The following is a 10,977-nucleotide window of genomic DNA, read 5'->3' on the forward strand; positions in this document are numbered from 1 at the left end:
AAAAACTGGGGGTGAACTCGGGTGCTCCTTAAGCGCAGATCCTCTCATCATTTGACACCTGTCTTGTTGTTCAATTTATGACAAACCCTGCAAATAGTCTTATTCGGTAGGTCAAATTCGTTTTCCTGTTATAGTTTATGTGTTTCCCTCTGTTTTAGTTTTTAATTCGGGTTTATTTTCTTTAAATCGATTTATGACTTTTGAACAGCGGTATACTATCATTGCCTTTATTCAAGATACTACACATACATGTTTCAATTCGTAAATGATGTGATAATGTTTCTGTTATTATTGTGCTTTTACCTTTGTTACTACATAAGTATTTAAAATTACTACCCTTACATTTAGAATTCAAATATCATGCAGAACTTTTTATTCAATAAACCTGATAAATACAATAAGTGGAAAGCTGGACATAACAATTAAAATATCATTAAAGAACATTCAGTGATAGTCATTAGAAGACCACTTTTCCGAAACTTTTAAAGTTTACTTTTAGTAACGACAACGTACTGGCATAAATATCAAAATAAATCCTTGTCTCATTTATTAAATTTTAGTTCCACTTCCGTGCATGATAACAGAAACGTGTAAAACTACAGGATTATAGTCCAGAAACAACTGTTCAGTACACATGTCAGTTTATTTTCAGCACCTTCACCCTTCACCTTATATATATACTGTTATACAGACAGTAAATATAATATATAGATAAATATAATTTGACCATTTATCCAATACATTTTAAGTATGTTATATCAAAGTTTGTCTTCTAACTCAAATCGAATCTGATACCAAATGAGTCAGTATTTACTCATTTTGCAAGTATGCATCATACAGAATTAATCACTTTTTAAATACATTGTGATCCCTATATGAATATCACTTGATTTTAACAAGGTCCTGTACAATCATCAATTTAAAGTTGGGTACTAGTATATGAATGTTATTCAAAATCTAGCAAACTGGTGAATCAAGATTTTTTAAAAATACATTTTTTGGAAAACTGATATTCATAGTTTCGTCAGCATCAGCATCCATGAATATGGTTCTGTAACAAAATTATCAAATGGCAACATAGAAAACATCAAAACCTCATTATTTTTAAGTATTTAAGATGCTGAACTCTTGGATAGCAAATGTTAAAATCAGCAAAATCGAACTTGTATTTTTGATCAATGACATTATGTTCTTTTTTAATAAGATTTTTGTCAAATTAACAACACAAGAAATGTGATAAACATAGTACTTGTTTTGACTGTTAAGGGCAAGACAAGCATACATGTCAGGCAGTATTTCAAGATAATAAAAGCAACATCACAAAACAATTGGGATATCTAAAATATTTCAAACATAAAAGTGAAACAATAAAATGTAAACTAAGAAGATAACAAAATGTTAGTACTTTGTAAGTAATAGTAAGTATTTGTTAGCATTAAGTAGATAAAAGTTTTCAACTCAGCAGAATAAAAGTACAACTCAGAATACAATACATATCATACCACATCTTCTTTTTTATATGTACAAATAATTCATCTATATAATAGCGTAGCTTTGGTAAAAATATATATGGAATACATTAAATTAGCATAAGAAAACAAAGCATTACTACATTTAGGACCACAAACAGCAGCAGCAATTGTTCCTAAGAGCCTGTAGAGTCAACCTAATTTTCATTTACTTTAAGTAACATTGGCTTTAGGTGTAATACCTCCATTGATTTTCCCTATTAGACTTTGTTAAATTTGCACATTTCTGCAGAATTCATCTCTGTTTCAAATAAAGAAATACTTGGCATGAGTGTAGTTTTATCCTGTCCAGTACTATAGAAAAAATGTCACATAACATTTCATTGCATACAAGAAAATAACCATCACTGGAATTTAAATAACCAATCCAATTTATCCCCTTATTTAACCTGTGTACAAGATTAAGTCACCATGTAACCTCAAGTTTACAAAAAATTATATAGAAACCCCAAATAAAAAAAAATATTGGTGCTTTGAAATTCTGAAGACATTATCTATGACACAGAGAATGTTTTAATGCAAAAAAAAATGTAGAATTATTTACCTACAATTTTCTTATTCAAGGGAATATTTTTTTTCTACCTATTTTTGTATACAACCAGATGTGACATACCATGATTCTTATTCAATTTTACATTATTTTTAGCATGTTGAACTTGAATTAATGAATTATAAAAATATTTAATTTTTATTTCTAATTTCCAATTTTAACAATGTGTATGGAGAATCTTACAAAAATCTGTACACTCAGTCTCACTGTTCTTTCACCGTAATGTCGGCCTATCTTCAAACAATATGTACTTTTATACATTAAATGCATTATTCAAAGCACACATTTATGTAAAGACTTTCAGATGATTATGACTAAAAAATTACAAATTATCTATACATGAATAATATAGCAGGAATAAATATACAGTGACAACATTTTTTCTTTCTATATTCTGAAAAAAATACAATGAGATAAAAAGAGTAAAAATAACATCTGTTAATGGATTTCTCTTTTCATAACCCAGTCTATGGACAACTTGCACAAATAAACAATACTACTGACAAATGATTTTTTTTATGTGTAATATGACAGAAAAATTAATAGAATTGAAAACTCCAAGAAAGACATCTTGTAATGTAATTTATGATTTTCATGAATTATATCTAAAAACAGCTTTTCAGAAATTAAAAAAAAACTCTATTAAGTGACTTTGATCAACCATTTAAACTGTGTAAAATGTATTTCATTAACATACACAGGTCTCTTTAAAATTGAAAGAAGCAATCAACAAAATTGAATTTACATAAAATATAAATTTTGGAACACTAGTCACTTTTGACCAAACTTTTGCTTTGGAAACAACAAGACTCATGTCAAATTAACCAAACAGACAGAGAGAAAAGTTATTAAGGTCCACAAGTCAAATACTTTAAACTTTCATTATGCAAACAAACTAAAGATCATTTTTCGATTGTAAAAAGTGCAATCACATCAAAGTTATAACAAACAGATGACTGTTTCAACATACCACTATCATTACACCAGAGCAATTCTTGTGCACACAACAAAAGTGTTAAACACTCAGAAAATCATGATATAAAATTCTTCATTATACATACATAAAAATTAACACATATAAATATCAAACAAAATCATAACTTGGAGCAGAAAAAAAAGAAATTAGAATTTATTTATATAAACTAAATCTACCTGTACAAGAATTCAGTCTCAATTTAAAGATAATTGTCAGTCATGATTCAATTGTTACCTATGGATTTAAAACAAATAAACAATCTTAAAAGCTTTCAATATCAATATCAGGAATAGCACCAATAATTCAAAGCTCCTTTATTTTGTATGTTATATTCTGCAACTTCAAGAATTCATAGCTATGTTGTATTGAGTTCAAATAGAGGAATAGTTATTTCAAAGGACCCTCATTTGGGGTTTTCAAGTATTCACATAAAAACATTTTTTTTTGCCATTATAATCACATAATCAATAATTGTTTTTTAAACAAGGTAATCAAATAAAAAAAATAGTCATAGATTATCAAATAATCACTTTAAAAATGGCTCAGTAATCACATAATCAAAAACCCCAAATATTTAACTTATTGACAAAGTAACTACTATGCTTAGAAACTTTTTTTTTTTTAAATATGTACTACTTTCTTGTAAGTTCTTTCCAAATGAGCCATATAATGGGCCATATAAGTGGTCATATATATACAATAATGTTGCTTTTTTATTGCCAGATAAATCTAAATCAATAAGCTGATCAGTTCAGTGCAATCATATCGCATGATCTCACTAACATATCATGGACACCGTATTTGATGAAAAAATTATCATTTCATACTTGCCTTTTGTTTTTGACGTCTTTAGACTAAATTCATTTGATGTGTACTTACTGATATTTTAGCCTTGGATATATTAATTTGTCTAATTAGTTGTTATTAGCTTTAATGGCTTTGATCTAGTTTTCAGAGACTACTCTCAGATATTTACATTATGTCTTGATTCTTTTAGTTTTTGTGTGCTTAGTAACAATCTGAGTTGAGCCTTTTTTATGGAATGTTCTTGTTACACCAGTCTCAGGTTAGGGGGGGGGGGGGGGGTATGTGCCCTCAAACATGTTTAACCCCTTCAAATTATGTATGTGTCTTTTCCAATTCAGGTGTTTATAATTCAGTGTATGTTGTTTGTTGCTGCAGATCATATTTTTGATTTGTTTATTGTTTTGTACAAAAATCAGGCAATAGTTTGCTTGTAAGAATTGTTGTACAATTGTCATGCTGATGCCATTAATAGTTTGTTGTGTGTTATTGGTTTTGCTCAATGTTGAAGGATGTACAGTAAACTGTAGTTTCTAACTTCTACATCCTCTGGAGTCTGGTTGAAAATTGGCAATCATCCACATGTATGTCTCTTTAGAAATCTTACCACATCTTCTTATATAAATATCTTGTCGGCAACGGTGGTTTGTTATTTGTATTAGTATCTAAATCTTAATAGAAAATTGTTGATTTGAATTATGTTTGGCAATTATGGCCTCATTGCATTTTCTAACTGGAAGCTATCAAGCAGAAATTTGAAATCATTATTTATTTAACAGACAAATGCTGTAATCCTCCAAATCTAAAAGATCAGGATTTCACGGATTTTAAAGCTTTTAAATACCAGAGGCAAAATAAAAATACTTAGGCAGCAACCATTTGATTTTCGGGGGGGGGGGGGCTATGGGTTTTTTTCTACACTAACTTTTTTTTCGCATGCTTTGGCGAACAACATTTTTTTTCTTTCAATTTTAGCATTACATATAGTGGCAGCTAAGGGTGAAACAAACAAATTTTTTTTCTCAGGGTCAAAAACAAATTATTCCCCCCCCCCCCCCCCCCCTGAGAATCAAATGGTTGCTGCCTTAAAGCACAAAATTAAATGCTAGATTTTGATAGACATTATATATGTGATCTATAAATAGATAAAACTAATACAATTTAAAGCAAAAATTCACCTAGTTGTGTTTCTTGAGATGCTTTGTTGAGGTATTTTTTGTTTCTTCTTGATTCATGCTTTTATCCTTGTTAATACCTTTCTGCATTACTTCATTGCTAGACAGTTGTATATTGAAATTTTCTGAAATGTAATCAGCTATATATCCACCAATAAAAGGTCCTATCCAATAGACGAAAACATGTTCTACATTGGAGGTCCCATGGCATCCAAATGTGTATCCTGTTGCCAGGGCAGGTTGATTGTACATTCCTGTATAATGCACACCTAAAAATAGAGAAGTTGGTTTAAAAATATACCCCTGCATTATATACGACAGAAACAAAGGCAAATATTCTGTAAAAAAACCAAATACCTAATCTTTTGGTTTTTTAAACATTTTGTCATGTATGCAACTCCCTGTACTTAGCATCTAAATTAAAAAAAAATATTTTGGAATGACATATATCCAAATACTTGCAGATGTAAAATATGAATTTACTTCGTTACAACTGAGTATAACAAATTTCTACTACATGTGTAAGAGAAATGCTTCATCTTTTGTATTAATATATAAATAAAAGTTAAACTTCATCAATATTTTCATACCTGAACAAACAACAAGTGCAGTGTTGGTCATTTTAATTATGAGGTTGATACGATGATATCTGGACAATGAAAGTGACCATACCCAAACATCCCATGCAGTTCCCAACATCTCAATCAGAAATCCAAAAAATATAGTGACTTTTAAGTCTGATATACAAACAGTTGATAGCATGTTTTCGAAATCTTCATGAAATTCTAACTGCATAATCTTCTGAGCTAGGTAAAAGGCTGCAAACGCACCGTTAACTTGAATTATGATTCGTAAAATGGATTTCCATAATGCCTGCTGGCCTTTTATAGCAAACAGGAAGTTATCAACAGGACTTATATTACCTTCAGCCATCAGCAGGATCGTTATTACATTGATTGGAACCATTATCACACAGTAACCTATGTGGCCATGGTATGTCCTGGTAAAACCAAAGGCAAGAGGGTATGTAAACATGGCAACACTCTTGAAAAAATCCAAGGCATATAATTTGATTGATCCTGGCAGGAACATATTGGATAACTTGTGCATAATAACACAGAGAAGCATGACTAACAGACAGAATATAACAGAGGAAACAGCTGGTGATAGGAACTGGATGTCTGGGCTCACAGTCTCCTGTAATAACTCTCTCCACTTCATTTTCTGTAACAAATAAATAAAAAAGTTACATGTAAATAAGTATACACAGTGGCTATTCCAGGGGTTGGAACTAACCCTTTTTTATCAATGCTTTTGAATGGGGACCTCCTTTGTATCCTGTGTTTGGCTTTATAACTATTTTGAGCTGAGCGTCACTGATGAATCTTATGTAGATGAAACGTGCGTCTGGCATATTAAATTATAATCCTGGTTCCTTTGATAACTATATTAAAAACTCCTTTTTTAAAATGGCTCGATTTACCCTGGGATATTTCTTTACACTATAGGCATGATAGGTGGCCAGTGGGAAATAACTTATCTAGAGAAAATCTTGAACTATACTTGTTACAATGTTATGTATTCAAGTAGATTGGGGGTCTTTTTTGGAGCATCCCTGCTAGTTAAGTTTCAAAACTATTTTTGGGGTTTAAAAATGTTTTACCAAGTTATCTTTTTACATGCTCAATAAACAAAAATACCTCTAAAACTTGAAATTTTTAAATTAAACTATAAAAAAAAAATAAGAGTTGTTAAGCTTACCTCAATATAATATTTTGAAAAATATCTTTTAATCAAAATTCCTGTAAGCACAGAATGATTACATAACATTGTATAAAGCATTGGTTGTAGTTGATTCAACTACAATTATGGACAAAGGAAAATAACTCCAATTTTAAAAATTACTTTATCAATTACATCATTGATATTTTTAGAACAGATTTAAGATTCCTGCACCTTGAACAAGTTATTTAATTTTCTTGACAACTATACCATTAATTTATTTTCATTTTGGGACTTGCAAACCTTCAAAATAGACACTGCCACAAAACAACTGTGATTTTGTTCATTTTAATGTATTTGAATGGGAAAAAACACCTATTTTTTATATTGAAATTTGAGAGTAGTTAAATTTGTCCAGGAGTTTTTTTTACAGAAGATCAACATGATCAAGAAGATACAATATTGCATAAATTGTATTTCAATTCAGACAATATTGCAGGAAATTTTACTTTTTATCTATAGTTCCTGTACAAATTGAATATGCATATGTGTGTCTTTAAACATTTGTTGGTCAGGCGTGGATACAGAGGGGGGGTTCCAGGGGTTGCAACCCACCCCTTTTTGTTGATGATCAATGCATTTGAATGGGGACATGTAATTGGAACCCCCCCCCCCCCATTTGTCCAGGGTTAGGAAACCCCCCACCCCCTTTTTTTAAATGGCTGGATCCGCCCCTGGTTGGTGTACATGTTTGGATGTGTAGAGGGTAAATTTGGTATAAATAAAGACCATATTTGCTTCTGACAATATCTGATGAATCTGATTTTTTATAAATATATATTTATCAAGCACTGCAGCAGTCCAGCTAGCAATCTAGTCTAGTGTATACAATGTCTTTAATAACATTTTTAAACACAATCCTCTTTCATATGTGTGTCAGTGGCGGATCCAGAACTTTTCCTAAGGGGGGCCGCTGACTGACCTTAGAGGGGTCCACTCCAGTCATACTTCAAACGGGGGGGGGGGGGGGGGAACTCATTTTGGAAATATTGCACACTAGTCAGTTTTACCTACTTTGGCTAGAGATAAGCCCTAATATCTCTGTTTGGATATCAGTGAGACTTAGTGACCTAGGAATTTGCGTCTGACACTTAAACTTTTGACGGCAATTAACACTCATTCTTCTCTTGTGATGTCATAATATTGTACATGAACCATTGTAGTGCAGGACAATATAAGCGATGATGACACGTTGTGTATGGTCATGATCAAGATGCCGCTATGGGTTATTTCAACCATACTCATCTGTGTTTAACCTTAACAGTTTATATAGAGTTTCTGAGATTCTGTTGTTTCCATAATTAAATTTAAGCAGTTTCCATAATTAAATTTAAGCAGTTTCCATAATTAAATTTAAGCAAAAACCTGATCAATACATACCTGAAAAGATTAGGCCTGCAACCTTTTTTTAAGCAACAAAATATATATCCACTTTGTCGGAGATCAAGACGAAACAGATTTCACGTTGAAGTTGAAGGGACTGTTATGAAAAGGGACAGTAACTGTAATTTTCATTGCCACTTGTCTTCTTGAATGCTAGTCAATATTCGTTCCAAGTCCGATTCGTTCCAAACCAGTTCGTTCCAGATTTGGACAATTCGTACCAAGTCAATTGTCAATTCGTACCAACTGATTTATTTTATTATTAATCAGACTTAACAATTTGTTCCAACTGATTTAGTTCATTATTAATCAGAGTTAACCGGGCAATTTTTTCCAACTTCTATACTATTAAACGAGAAGACCTCATTTTTGGTGTCGCTTCTCTTCTTTCCACAATAAATTAATCAACACGCCTCTGTGTCATATAGGTACAATGCATAGTGCCATTTGTCATCCATTCATATGATTATTCAGATTGAGTTATTTTTGGAGAAAAACGAGAAAAAAGACATCCGGATATTGTCCCGTCATTGGACAAAATTTTAAGTCAGATTAGACTTCCAGTTTGCGTTTTCTGTATACTTTGAACATACATATATACAAAGAATAAAGTATATTTTCAGAATTCTATCTGCTATCATTTTCATGTTTCCTATCCACGGCAGTCACAGAGTTTATTAAATAGAGAGAGTCTGTATACAATATCAATGACCACTATGGATCGTTTAGTAAACTTAGAATTGAAAGTAAACACACTATATTTATATAGTAATGAATGTTCATAATAAACAGATAAGCGCTAAAAATATTCATGTGAACTTTTGATACCTTTTCTGAAATTCTCCAGTTATTAAATCTTTTACAAAATTCATTTATTATATAAAAAAAAAAGAAGATGTGGTATGATTGCCATGTTGAGACAACTCTCCACAAGAGACCAATATGAGGGGGGATAGGACCTTTATCGGGACTGCGGGATTACTATCCACGGCAGAGAGTTTATTAAATAGAGAGGGTTTGTATACTATATCAATAACCACTATGGATCATTTAGTAAACTTAGAATTGAAAGTAAACACACTATTTTATATACCTTTATCGGGACTGCGGAATCTGGTATTTTTAAGCTCGGGATTTCGGAATTTGCCGTTTCGGGATCCGGGAATCCTTTTTTTCGGATTTCGGGACGTCAGGATTTACTTTTTATAAATTCGGGACCTCGGGATTTCGTTTTTTTTAAGTCCGGGATTTCGGGATCAGGACCCTTCCTATCCCCCCTCCAATATGACACGGGTATTAACAACTATAGGTTACCGTACGACAACAACGAGCACCCATTATGGCATACCGCATACTCAGCTTTAAAAGGCCCCGAACTGACAATGTAAAACAATTCAAACCAGAAAACTAGCGGTCTTATTTATGTACCAAAAAAAAAATGAACGCAAAACAAATATGTAACACATAAACAAACAACAACCACTGAATTACAGGCTCCTAACTTGAATGTTCATAACATACTAATGTATTTTCATATTGAAATTGATAGAAAACCAAAAATGAGAATATTGGAAAGGAGGAGGGATAAAAAAAAAAAGCATTTTCCTGTCCCCAATTACCTATGACTTATGATACTTTTGCTGAAATTCTCCAGTCATTCAATATTTTACAAAATTCTTCCAACAACACTTTACATACTTTAAACTACGCTTTGTATGCCCGCGATTTCGCGGGTGTGTTCTAGTTATTATAATGTTTGTGTCCGTAAATCACTGAATTTGTGTAAATCAACCCACTGTTCATAGCAAAAATTGTCAATTCCTTGTCATTTTTTTAACATATAATAGATCGTTTTTCAATCAGTCATCACCAAAGTGTAGAACACAATGCATTATGGGGTAAGGGATTTGCTCTCTGTTGAAGGCCGTATAGCAAAAGTTATATTTCACATCATATCATTCAATCCAATCAATCCATTCAGTCACGTCTCAGTCATTACAGCTGAACGGACGTGCTGGGCCAGCTCTCCTTTACCCGCTATCTTCGATGAGGGTTTACAGTTAGATATCAACGACTTACTTCTTAAGATGACAGACACCAATCCATGCCGTACAGAGAGACGTACGGTAGTAGTTGGCGTACCCGCGTTAACATGCACTCCAAAACCATTGTATCATGGGGAGTGTTATGCCGATTAACGTCCGAGGGCTGTATCCTAGGCTGTTGGGTGACACGACCTTCATTTCACTGCCTCGCGGCTTTGGTCCTGATAACGCTTCCTGTCATCTTTTGAACTACGTCCGAGATCATCTAACAGTACTCAATCATCGAGGCTAGCGGGCTGCCAAGCTGACCAAACTAGCCCTGAAAGCAGCCGTTGTGAAGAAGTAAAATCCAAAATAGTCAACAAACCAAAAACAACTCACCAAAACCAAGATGGCGGCCTCCATATTGCGACCTCCACTTCTTGTTCCTGACCCACGGCATCAAAATATGATAAAGCTCACCAAACGTCTTCGGGCACCGAGCCGACCGTGCGAGGGCTGAAAAGCCAGTCAAGGTCGTTAAACACTTCCATATATATATATATTTCTGGGGCATTTAATTGGTGCCTTGCGAACAGCTGTCTCATTGGCAACCATACCACATTTTTATATAAGGTACAAAAAGCTTAGCGAATAGAAATGTAGTTTTATTCGTCACCAAGAATATCTAAATTAAAAAAACACTGTTAGACAGTGCTTACAGTAAATATAGACTATCATTATATCGATCTAT

The 10,977-nt window shown here is 32.6% G+C and overlaps 1 protein-coding gene across 1 annotated transcript; it reads right to left on the minus strand.

The window, feature by feature from the left end:
* Nucleotides 1–358: 358 nt before the first annotated feature.
* LOC134706532 (aquaporin-11-like) lies at nucleotides 359–8,483 on the minus strand. Its single transcript, XM_063565553.1, has 3 exons — nucleotides 8,197–8,483; nucleotides 5,625–6,258; nucleotides 359–5,303 (listed from the first exon to the last, which is right to left on the minus strand). Exons 2-3 carry the CDS (start codon nucleotides 6,253–6,255, stop codon nucleotides 5,038–5,040), a joined length of 897 nt encoding a protein of 298 aa, XP_063421623.1. The 5' UTR covers nucleotides 6,256–6,258; nucleotides 8,197–8,483; the 3' UTR covers nucleotides 359–5,037.
* Between the last annotated feature and the right edge of the window lie 2,494 nt (nucleotides 8,484–10,977).

Source organism: Mytilus trossulus, chromosome 2 (assembly GCF_036588685.1).
Source record: "Mytilus trossulus isolate FHL-02 chromosome 2, PNRI_Mtr1.1.1.hap1, whole genome shotgun sequence".
Classification (NCBI taxonomy): domain Eukaryota; kingdom Metazoa; phylum Mollusca; class Bivalvia; order Mytilida; family Mytilidae; genus Mytilus; species Mytilus trossulus.

Bases quoted from the DNA above. Each gene is read 5' to 3' on its own strand.
- LOC134706532 (XM_063565553.1), bottom strand. From the start codon at position 6,255: ATGAAGTGGAGAGAGTTATTACAGGAGACTGTGAGCCCAGACATCCAG. The intron at 5,304-5,624 runs GTATGAAAATAT...CTCTATTTTTAG, and splicing joins TGCACTTGTTGTTTGTTCAG to GTGTGCATTATACAGGAATG.